General features: G+C 46.2%; 1 protein-coding gene across 2 annotated transcripts; it reads left to right on the top strand.

Moving 5' to 3' along the window:
• The first annotated feature begins 3,455 nt into the window (after window positions 1–3,455).
• LOC102286220 (BOLA class I histocompatibility antigen, alpha chain BL3-7) lies at window positions 3,456–6,979 on the top strand. Of its 2 annotated transcripts, none has more exons than XM_070361444.1 (8): window positions 3,456–3,671; window positions 3,989–4,258; window positions 4,584–4,745; window positions 5,351–5,626; window positions 5,743–5,856; window positions 6,284–6,316; window positions 6,457–6,504; window positions 6,667–6,979. In XM_070361444.1, exons 1-8 carry the CDS (start codon window positions 3,608–3,610, stop codon window positions 6,669–6,671), a joined length of 972 nt encoding a protein of 323 aa, XP_070217545.1. In that variant the 5' UTR covers window positions 3,456–3,607; the 3' UTR covers window positions 6,672–6,979. The 2 variants fall into 2 exon arrangements, with proteins under 2 accessions (XP_070217545.1, XP_070217544.1); XM_070361443.1 differs by having other exon boundaries at window positions 4,470–4,745.
• The last annotated feature ends 13,624 nt before the right edge of the window (window positions 6,980–20,603 follow it).

The following is a 20,603-nucleotide window of genomic DNA, read 5'->3' as shown; positions in this document are numbered from 1 at the left end:
AGGCAGAGGAACCAGAGATCAAACTGCCAACATCTGCTGGATCATGGAAAAACCAAGAGAGTTCCAGAAAAATATCTATTTCTGCTTTATTGTCTATGCCAAAGCCTTTGACTGTGGAGAATTCTGAAAGAGATGGGAATAGCAGACCACCTGACCTGCCTCTTGAGAAATCTGTATGCAGGTCAGGAAGCAACAGTTAGAACTCGACATGGAAAATATTTTCCAAATAGGAAAAGGAGTACGTCAAGACTATATTGTCACCCTGCTTATTTAAATTATATGCGGAGTACATCATGAGATATGCTGGGCTGGAATCAAGATTGCCAGGAGAAATATCGATAACCTCAGATATGCAGATGACACCACCCTTATGGCAGAAGTGAAGAAGAACTAAAGAGCCTCTTGATAAAAGTGAAAGAAGAGAGTAAAAAGTTGACTTAAAGCTCAACATTCAGAAAACTAAGATCATGGTATCCAGCCCCATCACTTCATGGCAAATAGATGGGAAAACAGTGGAAACAGGGGCTGACTTTATTTTTATGGGCTCCAAAATCACTGCAGATGGTGATTGCAGCCATGAAATTAAAAGACGCTTACTCCTTGGAAGCAAAGTTATGACCAAGCTAGACAGCATATTAAAAAGCAGAGACACTACTTTGCCAACAAAGGTTCATCTAGTCAAGGCTATGGTTTTTCCAGTGGTCATGTATGGATGTGAAAGCTGGACTATAAAGAAAGCTGAGCGCTGAAGAATTGATGCTTTTGAACTGTGGTGTTGGAGAAGACTCTTGAGAGTCCTTTGGACGGCAAGAAGATCCAACCAGTCCATCCTAAAGGAGATTAGTCCTGGGTGTTCATTGGAGGGACTGAGGTTGAAGCTGAAACTCCAGTACTTTGGCCATCTGATGTGGAGAGCTGTCTCATTTGAAAAGACCCTGATGCTGGGAAAGATTGAGGGCAGGAGGAGAAGGGAACGACAGAGGATGAGAGGGTTGGATGGCATCACTGACACAATGGACATGGGTTTGAATGGACTCCAGGAGTTGGTGATGGACTTGGAGGCCTGGTGTGCTGCGGTTCATGGGGTCGCAAAGAGTCGGACACGACTGACCAACTGATCTGAACTGAACTGACACAGTCAAAAGCTTTAGTGTAGTCAATGAAGCAGATGTTTATCTTGAACTCTCTTGCTTTTTCTATGATCCAACAGATATTTGCAAATTGATCTCTGATTCCTCTGCCATTTCTAAATCCAACTGGAACATCTGGAAGTTCTTGGTTCACGTTCTGTTGAAGTGTAGCTTGGAGAATTTTAGCATAATCTTGTTAGCCTGTGAAATGAATGCAATTGTGCAGTAGTTTGAAGATTCTTTGGCATTGCCCTTCTTTGGGATTGGAATGAAACGGACTTTTTCCAGTCCTATGGCCACTGGTGAGTTTTCCAAATGTGCCAGCATATTGACTGCACCACTTTAACAGCATCATCTTTTAAGACTTAAAATAGCTCAGCTGGAATTCCATCACCTCCACTAGTTTTGTTCGTAGTGATGCTTCCTGAGGCCCACTTGACTTCACCCTCCACGATGTCTGCCTCTAGGTCAGTGATCACACCATCATGGTTATATGGGTCTTTGAGATCTGTTTTGTAGATTTCTTCAGTATATTCTTGACACTTCATCTTAATAATCTTGTCATTAAAGTTATTAATGAGATTTAATATTAATGGATCTTACGCTCCTTTCTAGAATTATTTTGTGTCAATCTGAATGTCAGCTTCCTCTTTTTGAGATATAACATTTTAATGACATATATGCTCTAACTGTTTTTAATGCTTCCTTCAGAAATGTTGCATTTGCAATTCTTTCCCTTAGAACAATCTTTCTGGATTACCTGGTAGCTAATGTCTTACCATCATTTGAGACTTTATTGACTGCTAATACTTAATACAGGTTGCTCTCCTGTTTCCCTGGTTTGCTATTTCAAAGTATCAAAAACTATCAATACTTAAAAAAAAAAAAAACTGGTGTGAATATTGGCCTTTCAAGTTTTTCATGCTTAAGCAAAATTCAGAAAATGGTGTTCTAATCTTAATATATGCTTTCCACAAATATTGCTCTGTTGTTTTCCCTACTGTAAAAATGAGCTGCTTCTTTTAGGAAAATAATAGGCTTATGGTCGTATCTCAAAATGCTAGCAAATAGTTATTTTTCTTAAAAAGAACTATCTTCTATGATGACATGGGAAGTATACATCAAGCATTTCTGCTACATTCCACAGTCCTATGTCCCAAGGAAAATCATTTGTATGAGCTGAACTATCCTCTTTTTCATAGAATGCAATTTTTATTTGAAAGAAGGAATGACACTGGAAGAGCTATAAAATTTAGTGAAACAAGGAATTACTTTTTAAAAATCTTACATTAGTACAAGTGACATCCACTCTGCAAAATAGGCTTATGAATTTTAGAATTAGTGATATTATTTCAGGTCCACTGAGAAAATAACTTTTAACAAACTATCACTTGCGTAGTTTTAGCTTTGTATCAAAGATAAACATCCACAAATAACAGGAAAGGTTATTAAAAATATTACTCCTACCTACGTATGGTCCTTTTTATTTTCATAGATTTCAATCAAAATAACGGATTCAATCCAAAAGCAAACATAAAATCCAGTGAGACAGACAAGGAAAAGACTTGCAAAAATATAATAATGAAAAAGCTTCCACTGTTCCCACTATAAAGTTTATTTGGAGAAATAGTTATTTTTCATATAAAAATCATGGGTTATTAACATTATTCTAAATAAATTAGTTGAAAATGTTAAAACTGTTATTTCTACTATGGGAAATATCAATAGAAGTAACCACATAAAATTATCCTTGGGGTCCTCACTAATTTGTAGGACTGTATAAATATCCTGACCAAAATGTTCTGAAAATCTCTGACTACACCGTCGCTGGGTCAGGACTCGGGGACAGTGTGACTGCAGAGTTCTCGGTGCAGGAGAGGAGGGATCAGAGCAAAGTCCCAGGTACCGGATGTGGTTCTCAAGGTCTCAGCGTCTCAGAGTCAACGGCCTTGTTTGGGGCGGGGACTGTGTTGGGGACCCCTAGTCTCCTCGACGGAGAAGGCAATGGCACCCCACTCCAGTACTCTTGCCTGGAAAATCCCACGGATGGAGGAGCCTAGTAGGCTGCAGTCCATGGGGTCGCTAAGAGTCGGGCACGACTGAGCGACTTCACTTTCACTTTTCACTTTCATGCATTGAGAAGGAAATGGCAACCCACTCCAGTGTTCTTGCCTGGAGAATCTCAGGGACGGCGGAGCCTGGTGGGCTGCCGTCTATGGGGTCGCACAGAGTCGGACACGACTGAAGCGACTTAGCAGCAGCAGCAGCAGTCTCCTCGAGTTTCACAATGTCTTCTTAAACTCTGTTGTGCTTTTTTGCCCGGACACTCGTGTCGCGGCCCTAGTTCTCACTTCCATTGGGTGTCTGGTTTCTAGGAGCCAATCAGCGGCCCCGCGATTCCAGGTTATAGTCTCCACCGGTACCCACCCCGCCTCCGCCCGGACTCGGTTTCTCCCCAGACCCGGAGGATACTGGTCATGGGGCCGCGAACCCTCCTCCTGCTGTTCTCGGAGGTCCTGGTCCTGACCGAGACCTGGACCGGTGAGGGGTCGGGAGGGAACGGCCTCTGCAGGGAGGGGCGAGGGGACTGCCCGGGGGTTGTGGAGGGAGGCAGGACCCCCAGAGACGGAGCCACCCCGCCGCCCTCGCCCAGACCCGTCGTCTCCCACCTGGTCCAGTCCTGTCCCTCCCCTGCTTCCCGCCCCCTTTTCTCTCCCCCAAGAAGTCCCGGTCCTTCTCCGACCTTTGCGATCTCACGTGCACCTAAGCCCCCTCCCCACTCCCGGCCCCATCACCTCTGACCCGGGACCTGCGCCAGCAGGAACATCGGGCCGGGTCTCACCCCTCCCCGCCCCCAGGCTACCACTCCCTGAACTATTTCTGCACCTGCATGTCCTGGCCGGGCCTCCGGGAGTCGCGTTTCTTTACGGTCGGCTACGTGGATGACATGCAGATCGCGCGGTTCGACAGCGACTACCCGAATCCGAGAATGGAGCCGCGGGCGCCTTGGATGGAGCAGGAGGAGCCGGAATATTGGGAAGAGGTGACAGGATCTGCCAAGGAAGCTCAACGGAGAATGCGATTAGAATTGAATACCATGCGCGGTTTCTACAACCAGAGCGAGGCCGGTGAGCGACGCGGGCCCGGGTCCAGGTCACGACCCCCATCCCCAGGGACCGGCTGGGGTGACCCCGAATCTCTGGGTCCGAGGGTCACCCCGACACTGCGGGACCCTCACCGCCCCCCGATTCGGGAGGAGGCGGGGGCGGGTCGGGGGAACTTGACCCGGTATCATTTTCAGTTTGGATTTAATCACGGCGGATGGTCGGGGCGGGTCAGGGTTTCACACCCTCCAGTTTGTGTTTGGCTGCGACGTGGGGCCGGAGGGGCGCCTCCTCCGAGGGTTCTGGCAGAAGGCCTATGACGGTGCGTATTACATCTCCCTGAACGAAGACCTGCGCTCCTGGACCGCGGCGAACACGGCGGCTCAGATCACCAAGCGCAGGTGGGAAATCTCCGGTGAGGCAGACTTCCAACGGAACTACCTGGAGGTCATTTGTGTGCAGTGGCTCCTTAGTCACCTGGAGAAGTGGAAGGACACGCTGCTGCGCGCAGGTATAAGGGGCACCAGCCTCCTGATCTCCTCTCAGGCTGGAGCCGGCTTTCCACGAGGAGAGAAAATGGGGTCCTTCCGGGAACACCACCCCAACTTCTTGTCTGGAGAGGGGGGAATCCCCCTAGGTATTCATATTCTGTAGAAGACAGTGACACACCAGTGGCCCCATTTCTCTGAAGGACAATTAAAGCATTCACTGTTTTTGGATAAGAAACAGAAAACCATCCCTGAAATAACTGGTCAGCAGTGCCCTTTGACCCTGACTGCCATCTTGTGAACCATGAGTTTCCCTCTCAAGGCCTGTTCTCACCCTGAGACCATTTTAGGAGGCCAGACTCTAGCTTTTCTGAGACATTCAGCCTCCATCCAGATCAGGACCATTACTCTGTCATTTCCCCTTACATGGAGTCTCCTACCTTGGCACTCACCCTGACTCCAGAACTTTCCAAGAACTAAGAGTTTTTCCCAGATCCCAGAGTCCAGGCTGGTGTCTGTTGTTTGTGCTGCTTCTTTTCAAACCCAAAATCTCGTCCATTCTCAGCATCGTCACCTGGTTCTGTTCAGTGGCCCATGGAATGTGAATTTTCTGATTCTTCCTCTTCAGATCCTCCAAAGACACATGTGACGCATCACCGCATCTCTGACCGTGAGGTCACCCTGAGATGCTGGGCCCTGGGCTTCTACCCTAAGAAGATCACACTGACCTGGCAGCGTGATGGGGAGGACCAGACTCAGGACATGGAGCTTGTGGAGACCAGGCCTTCAGGGGATGGAACCTTCCAGAAGTGGGCGGCCCTGGTGGTGCCTTCTGGAGAGGAGCAGAGATACACGTGCCATGTGCAGCATGAGGGGCTTCAGGAGCCCCTCTCCCTGAGATGGGGTAAGGAGGGGGCCGGAATGGAGCTACCTCTCAGATAAAGCAGGAGCCCTTCTGGACACGTTCAGCAAGGTCAGGACTGAAGCCTGAAGTTTGGGCCTCTTCCCTTTCTTCCACAGAACCTCCTCAGCCCTCCATCCCCATCATAGGCATCATTGTTGGCCTGGTTCTTCTCCTCATGGTCACTGGAGCTGTGGTGACTGGAGCTGTGATTTGGAGGAAGAAGCACTCAGGTAGGGAAAGGAGGGAGGGATCTGAGTTTTCTTGTCTCACTGGGTGGGTTTCTGGCCCAGGTGGAAGTTTGCCTGCCTCGTTACTGGAGAGTACCCACCACACACTTGTGGAATCTGAGCTGATGCTAAGACTGACACTTTTGTAAAGTATATGTGAACATGAAAGACAAATTTTTCATCTTTATAATTCCAATTGGGGGGCTGTTTCTCAGCATTTGAAGGTCAGGAGGGAATGTCCCTTCTGAGGACAGACCTCCAGGAGGGCGGATGGTCCAGTCCCCCCACGTCTCCTTCCTTCATGTTCCTGAGCCTGTCCTGGATTTTTGGTCACAGTTCTGAAAAGTTTTTGTCGTCCAGGACTAGGGAGTTCTAGGATCTCATGACTTGGTCTGTCCTTGGTTGCTCACGTGATACTTTCTTCTCACAGGTGAAACAGGAAGGGGCTACACCCAGGCTGAAAGTAAGTACAGAGGGGGTGATTCCTGAGACCCTTGTGAGGGTGCAGACAGGAGGCCATGCGGGACTCAACCCTCCTCAAAGTGCCTTCTCCAGTTTCTCTCCTGTGGGTTCTGACCACATCCTGGTCTTGTTCTCCCCCAGTCAGTGACAGTGACCAGGGCTCTGATGTGTCTCTCGCGGTTCCTAAAGGTGAGACCCTGGGGCTCTAGATTGGGAGAGGAGTTGGGTCAGAGGGGACACACTGGGTGGCAGGGGTCTCTGAGTGGGACATGTGAGCGTGTGGGGGGCTGTGGAGAATGTCAGCCCTTACATGACCGACCTGAACTGCTTCCTGATTCTTTTCTCTCACAGTGTGAAACAGCTGCCTTGTGGGGACTGAGTGATACTTGGTCCCGCTTTGTGACGTCAGATCCCCAGACCCCTCTTTCTGTAGCTGCGTGTAAATGTGTCTGTGCTCCTATTACCATAACGTGAAGAGTTGAGGAGACTGATGACCCCTGCCCACCTTGCCCCCTCCCCACCCTGACCTGTGTTCTCCTCTCTCATCCACATTCCTGTTCCAGCAGACACAGAGCTGGACCCTCTAAACCCCTGTCTTAACTTCATGTATGCTGAGTAATGATGTCTTACTTTCTTTTTGGAAATAAAATCTATATTGAAATTATTTTTTCTAATACCTGCCAAGAGAGTTTACTGGGAAAGTAAAGTAGAAGATTCCTTCAGTTTAAGAGAGAAAATGAACAGAAGCACCTGGAACCTTCCAGAATGGTTTTGATTGCTGTGCTCAGTCTGTTGCAGGAGGAACAGGAGGAGACTCTGAGGAGCTGAGCAGGTCAGAGCCTGTGTCCAGTCAGTGCTCAGTGCATCGTGGGCTTTGGTGTGGTCACTCCTGGGCTGGGTCATATTCTCAGCCCCTTTGTCCTTATCCCTTCAGTCAATCCTTGTCCCACCAAGACCTGTGTTCACAGGGACTCAGAAGGCACCTGGGCCTTGTCCTGTCTCTAGGATGGTGGGCAGCGAGGACTTCCTGTCACCATATAGCCTAGGCTCAGCCAAGGTCCTGCCCCCAGGGCTTTTTTGTGTATATGGGTTTATATTTTGCTTATTTAGGATTTTTCTAAATAATGGTTGTTTTTTCCTCATGTTTAGAGTTCTGTTATTCTGCTCTGTGTGTCCCCCATCTTTGACAGAGACAGGAGTCATTGTCACCAAAGTCCTGCATAGAGGATTCTTAGTGCTACCAAGAGAGAAACTCTCATCTCACTCAGCTCTTGCCAGCCTTCTCAGGCTGTTTCCTGGCTTCTTCTTTGCATCCTTTCTGCATCTTTGTTTAAGGTACCAGATTCTGGGGTTATCATAGAGGAGGGACCCAATAGTTTCTAGTCTTACTTCTTGCTGTATTTCTATCTTCTCTGCAGCCTGTCACCTCTTCCAGTCCAAATTTCTGGATTTAAAAAGTGCTGCCTAATAGTCACAGCAGGTTGGAATATGGGACCTGTCAGCCTGGGATCTTTTCTGAAGGGAAAATATCGTTATGTATAGAGTGCAGATCGGTCGGTGTGGGAGGGAGGGGTGATCCACTCTTGTGGGGAAAGCACAGGCAGCACTGATGTCAGTGTGAATGGATGATGTGCTGTAGCTGCTGCGAGAGAGCAAGTGGCCTGAGTCCACATTAATGAAGATAGAATACAGAGGCGTCTACCCTGATCGTTCCTTCATCTGGTATTTGTTGTGTGCCAGATAGATGATGCTCTATTTTTGCATCTGTGAAACCTCAGTGAACTAACAGCAGACACCCTTTGTTGGCCTCGTGCAGTGTGTTCTGGTGAGGGTGGCAGAGTGAGCCTAATAAGTGAGGGAAGTGTCTGCCTAGAGATTGGCAAGTGCTCTGAGGAAGGTGACCCAGAGTACAAGTGTGTGGGGAAAGGGAATGTGGCTGTTTTACTAGGGTGGTCAGTGTAGGCCTCGTTGAGGAGATGATCTTTGTGTAAAGATGTGAAGGACATGAAAGAATGTCCACAAGCATGTCTGGGGAGTCCTCTCCAGGCAGAGGAGCCTCCAGTGCAAATGCAGGAGGGCAGGAGAGTGTGTGTGTTCAAGGAAGAGCCAGGAGGCAGGTGTGGCTGGAGGAGTGAGGAATTGCAATGAGATCTGGTGTCTGGCCAGATCATGTGGGCCTCCAGGATATTAGAAGGTATCTGATGTCTGTGAAAGATGTGGACTCGTAAGATGGTTTGACTAGAAGATGACCTGGTGTGACTGCTTGTTAGAAGCATCAGTCTAACTGCTGAGCAGAATCAGGAGGTGAAGGGTGAGTGATGCAGTGGAGGAGCCTGGAGGATTAGTGCAGTGTCCAGGGTGGGGATGCTGGTGCTCCCCTGGACCCTCATTAGATCTAGACAGTCAGGAGTAGAGCCTGAGAATCTGCATTTGTAATAAGGTTGGTGCTGATGCTGCTGGTCTTCAGATCACACTTTTAGTAGCAGGAACTTACATAGACCGGGATTCCCACATGCTGTGTATCAGCCTCACACACAGAGATTGTTAAATAAGCAATCCCTTGATCTTGTCCTGAGACTCTGAGAAGGTGGTTCTGAGGAGAGGCTGAGCATTTCGTAAGAAGCCCCACAAGCAATTCTGATGATCAGCCAATTTGGGAAGCCCAGAGGTATATGAGAGCAAGTAGCCACAGAGGGGTCTTAAATCCACATTTAAAAGTATTTTTTTTCCTTCAGAAAGAAAAAGAAATACTTATATTGTCAATTATGAGGTGTGATGTTGAGAAATAATGTAGTTCTTATTCCACCTGAAGACTGAGGCAGTGGTTCACAGTTCAGCATAGTGAAATCCTTGCTTTCTGAAACTATTCTCCAGGTTGAGTTCTCCTCACTTATTCTTGGAGCTGACAATGGGATCCAAATAAAGTTAGACATCAGATCAGATCAGATCAGTCGCTCAGTCGTGTCCGACTCTTTGAGACCCCATGAATCGCAGCACGCCAGGCCTCCCTGTCCATCACCAACTCCCGGAGTTCACTCAGACTCATGTCCATCGAGTCAGTGATGCCATCCAGCCATCTCATCCTCTTCTCCTCCTGCCCCCAATCCCTCCCAGCATCAGAGTCTTTTCCAATGAGTCAACTCTTCGCATGAGGTGGCCAAAGTACTGGAGTTTCAGCTTTAGCATCATTCCTTCCAAAGAAATCCCAGGGCTGATCTCCTTCAGAGGGACTGGTTGGATCTCCTTGCAGTCCAAGGGACTCTCAAGAGTCTTCTCCAACACCACAGTTCAAAAGCATCAATTCTTCGGCGCTCAGCCTTCTTCACAGTCCAACTCTCACATCCATACATGACCACAGGAAAAACCATAGCCTTGACTAGACAAACCTTTGTTGGCAAAGTAATGTCTCTGCTTTTGAATATGCTATCTAGGTTGGTCATAACTTTCCTTCCAAGGAGTAAGCATCTTTTAATTTCATGGCTGCAGTCACCATGTGCAGTGATTTTGGAGCCCAGAAAAATAAAGTATGACACTGTTTGCACTGTTTCCCCATCTATTTCCCATGAAGTGGTGGGACCGGATACTATATATATATATATATGGCTCCACGGGAACAGGATCCAGTGTCCACTCCAGGCCAGGTCCCACAAAGGAAGTTTCGGCCCTGCTGGGGCACAGTGTCACTGCTCACACAGTGAGCCCCTCGTGTTGGGCGTGGACCCCGTGCTGAGGACGGCCATCACTGAGGCTCCTGACAACTGGAGGTGGTGTGACTCCCACTCTCAACACCCTTGTCAGATGCATCCTGCATAGTTCCAGCTTCTCTGTGTCACAACGTCCTGAGTCTGGCACGTGGTCACCTGAGTGCTGGGACCTCAGCCTCATGCTATGCGCTCTGGCAAGAATATGTGGGAAAGTGGGTTTTCTCTTCTTTAGTGGAGGAAGGTGGTCTCTGCCTCCTACCAAGACTCTTTCAGTGTGGAATTCTCCTAATGTGGAAATGCTCCTAATCAGGTGAGGGGGAGAGAGGGATGGACAAGAATGTCAAATTTCAATTGTTAGAGCAAAGATCTGGAACTGGAACTTGACCTGGTACAATGCAGGCACTCAGGTTTGGCTGAAAGAACAAGCGACTGATAAATGCCATCCGGGGTAGACATCTGCTTGCTTACTTGTTTGTTTCTTTTGTTTTCATTGGAGTGTAATTGATTTACAGTGCTGTGTCACTTTCTGCTGTACAATACAGTGAATCAGCTTGAAATATATTCAGTCTTTTCTAGATTCTTTCCGCATATAGGCCATTAGAGAGTGCTGGGTAGAGTTCCCTGTGCTATGCAGTATCCACAGCACTTTAAAGTGCTGCCCAGATGGTGGTGGAGGGAGATCCCAGGAGGATGGCTCTGCTCCAGATGCAGAAGAATCCAGACCAGGTGGGAGCTCGTCAGCAGGGTCCAGGACGACATTTCCAAAAAAGGAAAAACTGATGGAATATCCAAAGTATCCACACTTCTTGAAAGAGTCATGCAAACAGGGGAATCATTAGAGCTGAATTCCTGAGAGCTTCATAGAACATAATCAGCAAAAACAAAGCCTCATCAAGAGGCTCTTCAGTTCTTCCCTTTCTGCCATTAAAGTGGTATCATGTTCTTATCTGAGGTTGTTGATATTGATTTCTCCTGGCAATCTTGATTCCAACTTGTGATTCATCCAGCCTGGCATTTTGCCTGATTTATTCTGCATATCAGTTAAATAAGCAGGGTGCAATGTACAGCCTTATTATACTCCTTTCCCAATTTTAAACCAGTCCGTAGTTCTGTGTCTGGTTCTACCTGTTGCTTCTTGACCTGCATACAGGTTTTCAGGAGACAAGTAAGGTGGTCTGGTATTCCCATCTCCTTAAGACCATTCAACAGTTTGTTGTGATCCACACAGTCAAAGGCTTAAGCATAGTCAATGAAGCAGAAGTAAGTGTTTTTCTGGAATTCCTTGGTTTCTCTGTGATCCAACAAATGCTGGCAATTTGATCTCTGGTTCCTCTGCCTTTTCTAAACCCAGCTTGTACATCTGGAACTTCTCAGTTCACATACTGCTGACACCTAGCTTGAAGAATTTTGAGCCTAATTTTGCTAACATGTGAAATGAATACAAGTGTATGGTAGTTTAAACATTCTTTGGCATTGCCCCTCTTAGGGATTGGAATGAAAACTGACTTTTTCCAGTCCTTTGGTTCGCTTCACTTCTTTGTATGTAGAAAAGCATTCAATCCTTTCATGGTGAGATCAGCTCCTTGTGACTAGCAGAAAACCTTTGGAAGATAAGCTTGATTGCACTGAACTCCCCCCTTCACCAAAATCATATATACTGACCTTCCCTCCCTACCTCTCTGGAGCTGTTTCTCAGAGCTATCTGAGGTGCTGTTCTCCAGGCTTCAGTCCTCATTTTGCCCCAAATAAAACTTAACTTACAAGTCTTAAGTTGAGCATCTTTTTAGTTGACAAGTATAATAGTCAGGGAAAAGAAAAAGCTGAATTAACTAAGTATGATCAGTATATAAATAAACTGGGAAACTGAAGGAATGGGAAGAGTGAAAACAATGACTATCAACTATTGCACCAGCCACTGTGTGATGCGACAGACAGTGGCTGTGACAGAAAATCAAGCAGCAGTTCTAATAAGGCATCGTGTTTAGGGAATTGGAAATAAAAGCCAAAAGAATCAGCTAAAAAGTATTCAAAGTGGTCACCAACGGGAAAGCAGAAGTTGAGAAGAATCAGGATCACGCACAGATATTTGACTTCTTAATTTACAGACAAGTGTGCCTTTGATTAAATAATCACACAAGAAAATGAATGAGGATGAAAGTTTATGCTTAATGAGAGCTGAGTGCAATAATGACACCTGAGAGTTTACTAAAATGCAAGAACACTCGAAACATGCATGCAAACTGCATGAATGACGTTAATCTTGAATAAAACCATGAAAGAATCTATCATCCCATTCAGATAAACAGATATGGAATGAGTTCTCTATTCCCATTACCTTAGTGTGCATTGTGTGCACCAGGCAGGAGGAACAGGCCCTGCCTAGGGAGAACCCTTCACCACCCTCTTGCTTCCAGTCAGGTCCTCGTGCAGAAAGTGCTCCTGTCATCTGTCTCGGGTCTGTGGGAGGTGCCCCTTAGAACACGAGTGCCACAGATGCTTTACCTGGGTGGGGCTAAGGTTGTCCTGACCAAGGAGAGCACCGCTCACCTGTGTGCCCCCAGACCAGAAGTCAGGAACGACTGAGGGTCCAATGGAGAAGTCTCACCTCCCAACTGCCCTGTGCAAATCAGTCTGAGCTGATGGAGGGAGATGCTGCTGCTTGATTGATGCCTCCACGTTCTGAGCTCCTTTACCCTCTCAGTTCAGGACACTCATCCCCAAGAGTCACGGCTCCCTAGAAGCAGACTGGCCCATATTCCTCCTAATCAGAGCCCCCAAGCCCTGTCCTGTCTCCTCCCCCGACATCGTCCTTCAGCTCTGCTTCATCACATGAGGGTGACAACTGTTCAGGGGAGGTTCCCCCCAGGGTCAGCCACTGAGCACTGGCCCCAGGTGTCCCACTGCATTATCCCCTGGCCCTTTGTGCTGAGCCTGCCAGACAATGGGAGCTGGAGGGAGAGAGAGGTGGGGGATTATTAGAGCCTCCTCAAGGCTGAGAGAAAATTCTCCTTTTCCCCAGAATCTTACACGCTGTCCATCCCAGCATGTGAAACAAAATGCAATCCTATGTGTATATTTAAAGAGCAGTTAAAACTCTTAATATGAAATTATACAGATTTTGCCCCGGAGAAGGCGATGGCTCCCCACTCCAGTACTCTTGCCTGGAAAATCCCATGGATGGAGGAGCCTTGGTAGGCTGCAGTCCACGGGGTTGCTAAGAGTGGGCATGACTGAGCGACTTCACTTTCACTTTTCACTTTCATGCATTGAGAGGGAAATGGCAACCCACTCCAGTGTTCGTGCCTGGAGAATCCTGGGGACAGAGGAGCCTGGTGGGGTGCCGTCTATGGGGTCGCACAGAGGCGGACACGACTGAAGCGACTTAGCAGCAGCAGCAGCAGCATACAGATTTTGCAGGCTTGAAGTAACATATATGCATATGTGACTGTGACAAGGGTGAAGGGAACCTTAGATTTCCAGAAATCTGCTAGTAGTCATCTCAGGAGAGGCCACAATAAGGAAACTGGCAGAAAAAGCTTATTGGTAATAATTTATTGTCCATGTGCTCTATTATAATTAAAAAGCAAAAGTAATGTTAGTACTAGTGTGGTGCAGCTGCAACCACCTCAAATATATTAACGCTTTTAATAATCCCAATCACGAGTGGAAAGAAACACTAGTTGTCTCATTTCATAGATGAAGAAATGGAGACCTCAAGAAGGAATGTGTTATATTTTAAATCAACTAACTTCAAAAATACCAAGGGAACATTTCATGCAAAGATGGGCTCGATAAAGGACATAAATATAAATGGTATGAACCTAACAGAAGCAGAAGATATTAAGAAGAGGTGGCAAGAATACACAGAAGAACTGTACAAAAAAGATCTTCAAGACCCAGATAATCACGATGGTGTGATCACTCATCTAGAGCTAGACATCCTGGAATGTGAAGTGGGTCTTAGAAAGCATCACTAGGAACAAAGCTAGTGGAGGTGATGGAATTCCAGTTGAGCTATTTCAAATCCTGAAAGATGATGCTGTGAAAGTGCTGCACACAATATGCCAGCAAATTTGGAAAACTCAGCAGTGGCCACAGGACTGGAAAAGGTCAGTTTTCATTCCAATCCCAAAGAAAGGCAATGCCAAAGAATGCTCAAACTACCGCACAATTGCACTCATCTCACATGTTAGTAAAGTAATGCTAAAAATTCTCCAATCCAGGCTTCAGCAATATGTGAACCGTGAACTTCCGGATGTTCAAGCTGGTTTTAGAAAAGGCAGAGGAACCAGAGATCAAATTGCCAACATCCGATGGATCATGGAAAAAGCAAGAGAGTTCCAGAAAAATATCTATGTCTGCTTTATTGACTATGCCAAAGTCTTTGACTGTGTGGATCACAATAAACTGTGGAAAATTCTTCAAGAGATGGGAATACCAGACCACCTGACCTGCCTCTTGAGAAATCTGTATGCAGGTCAGGAAGCAACAGTTAGAACTGGACATGGAACAATGGACTGGTTCCGAATAGGAAAAGGAGTACGTCAAGGCTGTATATTATCACCCTGCTTATTTAACTTATATGCAGAGTACATCATGAAAAATGCCGGACTGGAAGAAACACAAGCTGGAATCAAGATTGCCGGGAGAAATATCAATAACGTCAGATATGCAGATGACACCACCCTTATGGCAGAAGTGAAGAAGAACTCAAGCCCCTTGATGAAAGTGAAAGTGGAGAGTGAAAAAGTTGGCTTAAAGCTCAACATTCAGAAAACGAAGATCATGGCATCCGGTCCCATTACTTCATGGGAAAGAGATGGGGAAACAGTGGAAACAGTGTCAGACTTTATTTTTTTGGACTCCAAAATCACTGCACATGGTGACTGCAGCCATGAAATTAAAAGATGCTTACTCCTTGGAAGGAAAGTTATGACCAACCTAGATAGCATATTCAAAAGCAGAGACATTACTTTGCTAACAAAGGTCCGTCTGGTCAAGGCTATGGTTTTTCCTGTGGTCATGTATGGATGTGAGAGTTGGACTGTGAAGAAGGCTGAGCGCCGAAGAATTGATGCTTTGAACTGTGGTGTTGGAGAAGACTCTTGAGAGTCCCTTGGACTGCAAGGAGATCCAACCAGTCCATTCTGAAGGAGATCAGCCCTGGGATTTCTTTGGAAGGAATGATGCTGAAGCTGAAACTCCAGTACTTTGGCCACCTCATGCGAAGAGTTGACTCATTGGAAAAGACTCTGATGCTGGGAGGGATTGGGGGCTGGAGGAGAAGGGGACGACAGAGGATGAGATGGCTGGATGGCATCACTGACTTGACGGACGTGAGTCTGAGTGAACTCCGGGAGATGGTGATGGACAGGGAGGCCTGGCATGCTGCAATTCATGGGGTCTCAAAGAGTTGGACACGACTGAGCGACTGAACTGAACTGAACTGAACTTCAATAATAATAATAATAATAAATACATCTATGTGGAATCTAGAAAAATGGTACTGATGAACCTATGTACAGGGCAGGACTAGAGATGCAGACGTGGAGAACTGACTTGTGAGGGAAGGAGAGGGTGGGACGAGTTGAGAGAGTAGCATTGAAATATATCCTTTACCGTGTGTAAAATAAAAGCTAGTGAGAAGTTTTGGTATAACATAGGAAGCTCAACCTGGTGCTCAGCGACCTAGAGGGCTGGGATGCGGAAGGTGGACGGAAGTTCCAGAGGGAGGAGATACATGTATACTTATGGGTGATTCACACTGCTGCATGGCAGAAACCAGTACAACATTGTAATGCAAGTATTCTCCAAAACAAAATAAAATATAAAATAAGAATAATAAAATAAAGAACAGAACACACATAAAAGAAAAAGTGCTATTAAGACCAGAACTAGGAACTGAATTCAGGCCTCTTGGCTGCAAATTCTAAGCTTCCCTTGTTAGACTGATGGAGCCGGGATCTGACCTGAGGACTGAAATCCTGGGTGTGTGAGGCATTATGATCAGTTGGCTCCATCTGGCATCGATCCAGGTCTTGTAAGCTAACAGGCTCTGGGGAAAAAGAAAAACCAAAAAATAACTGACCAACTGGTTGCAGAATATTGCTTTTTATTCCCTCAGAGATTCTCTTTCAATTGCTCCAAGGTCAGATTCGGCCATCCTCTGAGAGAAGACACACCCGTCCTTTTTGCCTCCTTTTTCCCAGTTCTTCCTGGACTCCTCTTCTGATTCCATCAACATCTTCACCTGTCCCTGCTGCCACCACCCTCCACAACAGGGACAGAAGTCAGCAGGAAGAAAGGAAAAGATCCAGGAGTGAGACTCAAAGCCGTCCTGCCTTAAACGCAGACCCATCTCTTAATTGGTTTCCTCTTGCAGTTCAGTTCAGTCTCTCAGTTGTCTCTGACTCTTTGGGACCCCATGGACTGCAGCACCCTGTCCATCACCAACTCCCAGAGCTTGCTCAAATTCATGTCCATTGAGTCAATGATGCCATTCAACCACCTCATCCTCTGTCATCCCCTTCTCCTCCTGTCTTCAATCTTTCCCAGAATCAGGGTCTTTTCAAATGAGTCAGTTCTTTGCATCAGGTAGCCAAAGTATTGAGCTTCAGCTTCAGCATCAGTCCTTCCAATGAATATTCAGGACTGATTTCCTTTACGATTGACTACTTTGATCTCCTTGCAGTCAAAGTCACTCTTAAAAGTCTTCTCCAGCACCACAGTTCAAAAGCATCAATTCCTTCGCACTCAGCTTTCTTTGTAGTCCAACTCTCACATTCATGCGTGACTAATGGAAAAACCATAGCTTTGACTAGAGGGACCTCTGTTGGCAAAGCAATGTCTCTGCTTTTGAATATGCTGTCTAGGTTGGTCATAGCTTTTCTTCCAAGGAGCAGTTAATTTCATGGCTGCAGTCACCATGTGCAGTGATTTTGTAGGCCCCCAAAGTAAAGCCTGTCCCTGTTTCCATTGTTTCCCCAACTATTTGCCATGAAGAGATGGGACCGGATGCCATGATCTTAGTTTTTGGAATGTTGAGGTTTAAGCCAGCTTCTTCACTCTCCTCTTTCACTTTCATCAAGAGGCTCCTTCGTTTCTCTTCCCTTTCTGCTATAAGTGTAGTGTCATTTGCGTATCTGAGGTTATTGATATTTCTCCTGGCAGTCTTGATTCCGGCTTGTGCTTCATCCAGCCTGGCATTTCACATAATGTGCTCTGAATATTAATTAACTAAGCAGGATGATAACATACAGGCTTGACGTACTCCTTTCCCAATTTGAAACCCGTCTCTTTTTCCATGTCCAGTTCTAACTGTTGCTTCTTGACCTGCATACAGATTTCTCAAGAGGCAGGTCAGGTGGTCTGGTATTCCCATCTCTTGAACAGTTTTCCACAGTGTGTTGTGCTCCACAGTCAAAAACTTTGGTGTAATCAAAAGAAGCAGAAGCAAGAATTATCTTGCTTTTTCTATGATCCAACAGATGTTGGCAATTTGATCTCTGGTTTCTCTGCCTTTTCTAAATCCAGCTTGAACATCTAGAAATCCACGGTTCACATACTGTTTAAGCCTGGCTTGGAGATTTTGAGCATGACTTTGCTAGCATGTGAGATGAGTGCAACTGTGTGGTAGTTTGAAGATTCTTTGGCATTGCCCTTCTTTGGATTGGAATGAAATGGAACTTTTCCAGTGCTGTGGCCACTGCTGAGTTTTAGGACAAACTAATATGGTTCCCTGATTCTGATTTCTTTTACTTGCTGTCAGCTCTGCAATGAGGAGTGGTCTACACTTGGGTACAGGACTGTTTTGAAAAAGCACTGGATGGAGACTTTCAGACCTGGACTTTGCGTGAACTGTGTTAACTGGGCAAGTTATTCAACTCCCATGGTTCTGTTTATTTCCCCTAAATGGAAGATTTACATTTAGATTAGATTTAGATTACGACCCTGCAGGTCTCTTCTGAGCCAACGGTCTGGTATTCTGAGCACACGATCCTGAGCAGAGAGTCACAGGGCACAGCATTCATGGAGGAGGACACCCCGCTCAGTACACTCGTCCTCCAGGTGCTGAGATACAACAGCTCGGCACTAACAAGCACCAACCTGGTGCTGAGAAAATTCCTGAATGAATTTCAGAATCAAATACAAGTAACTCTGGGGTTGCCCCAGCCTGGATTCAACACACCCTGCCTGGGCTCCAGAGTCTCCAGCTCCAGATCCTAGACCAGCTCTGACACACTCCCAGCATCACTGCATGTCCCCCACCTCTCACACTGTGAGCCCTTAGAAGGTGGGTCTGTGCAGGTAACTGGATGTGACCACTAGAGAAACCTTGGTTGAATTCTTGCTCCTGTAAGGCTCAACAGATAAGAGCTGAGCAGCCTCACCATTCAGCTTTGATTGGACCTCTGGTTTATGTCTTCACTTGGTTTCAAGGCCTTCCACACACTGTTTCAACACAGCTGACCCCTCAAGTGACTTTAACGAGAAATTATTTAAACAACAACGTCTTCCCTGAACCCACTGTGCCTGATTGCACCCCACACCTTGCTGCACACTAACTCCCAACTGCTTGCAATGTCTTTATTGTCTTTTCCTTTTTGTCTTTTATGATTATCCTAATCATCCACATGGGTGAAGTTCTATCCAAAGTTCCACCTCATTCATTAAACTCTCTCTAACTGTTGGGGTGTCTGGCCTATGAACTTTAGGAACTATTCCTCTGCTTCACTTGTAGCCTTGAAGGAGGTTCTGGTCTGGGACATCTCTGCATGTGCATCAGAGTGTCCCTCAGGAGTTCCCAGAAGTAGGGGAGTATCATCCACACAGTCATTGTCAGCCCTCTAATGACCAACACGAGGTTATAATCTGGTTCCCCATCTCCAGAGCCCCCAAATTATTTGCTAAGCATGCATCCTTGAGCAGTAAGATTGCTGAATTAATAATTAATTAATGGCACCCAGACCCCAGCCTTCATTCTCAGGCGATGACTTGTGTTCCACTCACCTGCCTCACCTGATGCTACAGGAAGCCCATCCAGAGGGCCTCTCGCTCCTGAGGACTGGGGAGAGGTGGAGAGCACCGCTCCCCCTCTTTCTCCCGGGCTCCTGCCTGCTTTCATCAATGGGTGCTCTTTGTTCAGACCAGTCTCCAGGTTTGGCTGTGATATCACTGCAGGTTTCTCAGATTTATGGGAAATCCTCACCTGACTCATCAAGAGCTTGGTCTCATCGACAAAGAAGTTTGGCTTCTCCATCAACCACGCAAGACTCTGCCCTCCCCGCCTAGCAGTTCTGGAGGATGAAAGTTCCTGATGAAAGTGTCCATCCACAAACCAGAGGCAGTAAGTGTAGGGACTCCTGGACCTGGTTCAGACACAGCCGTGCAGAAATACTGCAGAGCTTGATCCTGAGCTCAGAACCAGTGGATCGAAAGTAAACTCTGCTATTTATGAGTAATGATCCCTTCCCAGTGTGTGAGAAATATTGTGTTGTGTGTGTGAAAGAGAGAGAGAGATTGATTTTAAAACTTGGCTCATGAGCCTGGGGGTCTCGTGCGTCCAAAGGTGCAGGGCTGGCAAGCAGGCAGGAGACTCAGGGAAGGAGTGATGTTACAGACAGAGTCCAGGGTGGTCTGGACAATAGTGTGGCTGGCCTGACTCTCTTCCCTCTGAGATTTAGGAAAATCGTGAGTTTATCATCACCCTCATATTGCACACCATTTAAAAGGCCTGTGTGTTTGGCTTTTGCCTTTGTTCTTATTGTTAGTGTGCTGCTATATTTGTGGAAAGAATAGTTGTGCAATGTTATGACTTCTGTAAATTCATGAACTTACAATAGGTTCATGAAGGTTCAGTGGTTAAGACTGCACTTCCAATGCAGGGTTGCAGAACTAGGGATCAGTCGGGGTGGGGGGAACCTGGATCCCACAAGCTTCAGGGCATGGTGAAAAAAATAAAAAAGAAAAAAAAATTTTTTTAAAGAACTTACAATAGATTACTAAGAATAAATAAATTCATAGTCACACTGGAAGAGAATGGAGAAGGTACTGTTATCATATTAGGTAGTTAGACTGTGGGTGAATTTTTTTCCATTTAAATATTTATTTGCTATTGTTGTTGGTATGTGGTGTACAATCAGAAAAAAATGAAAGAAGGAAAAGAGCTGATTTTGGCTGTTATGATGCAAAAAAAAAAAACAAAAGAAAACAAAAATGTACATGTACTATCCAATTTATTCCATTTATTACTCTGAAGTCAGTCAGATATAATCACAGCTTAAGTATCAAGTGTTTGGAATGAGACTCAGAAGTGCCCAGCCCAGGATCATGCAGCTGGTGGAAGCCAGGTCCTGAGACAACCAGCCCAGTGTTCCATTGCTATGGCAACTTCAGAGAGGAAGAAGGCTTCAGAGACCATGCGGTTGATCTTCTCACAACATCACCCTTCTCTATACAACATCCAGAGGGAACAGTTGAACTGCTTTAGTGATGGAGAATTCAGCTGCTACTAAAGAAGCTGATTCCTGTGTAATCGTAATTGTTAATAAAAACAAAACCTTACAATGAACCCAATTCTGTCTC

The sequence above is a fragment of the Bos mutus genome, chromosome 23, assembly GCF_027580195.1.
Source record: "Bos mutus isolate GX-2022 chromosome 23, NWIPB_WYAK_1.1, whole genome shotgun sequence".
In the NCBI taxonomy this organism is placed as follows: Eukaryota; Metazoa; Chordata; class Mammalia; order Artiodactyla; family Bovidae; genus Bos; species Bos mutus.
The sequence above is the reverse complement of the archived record's forward strand: the minus strand, read 5'-3'. Positions and strand labels throughout refer to the sequence as shown.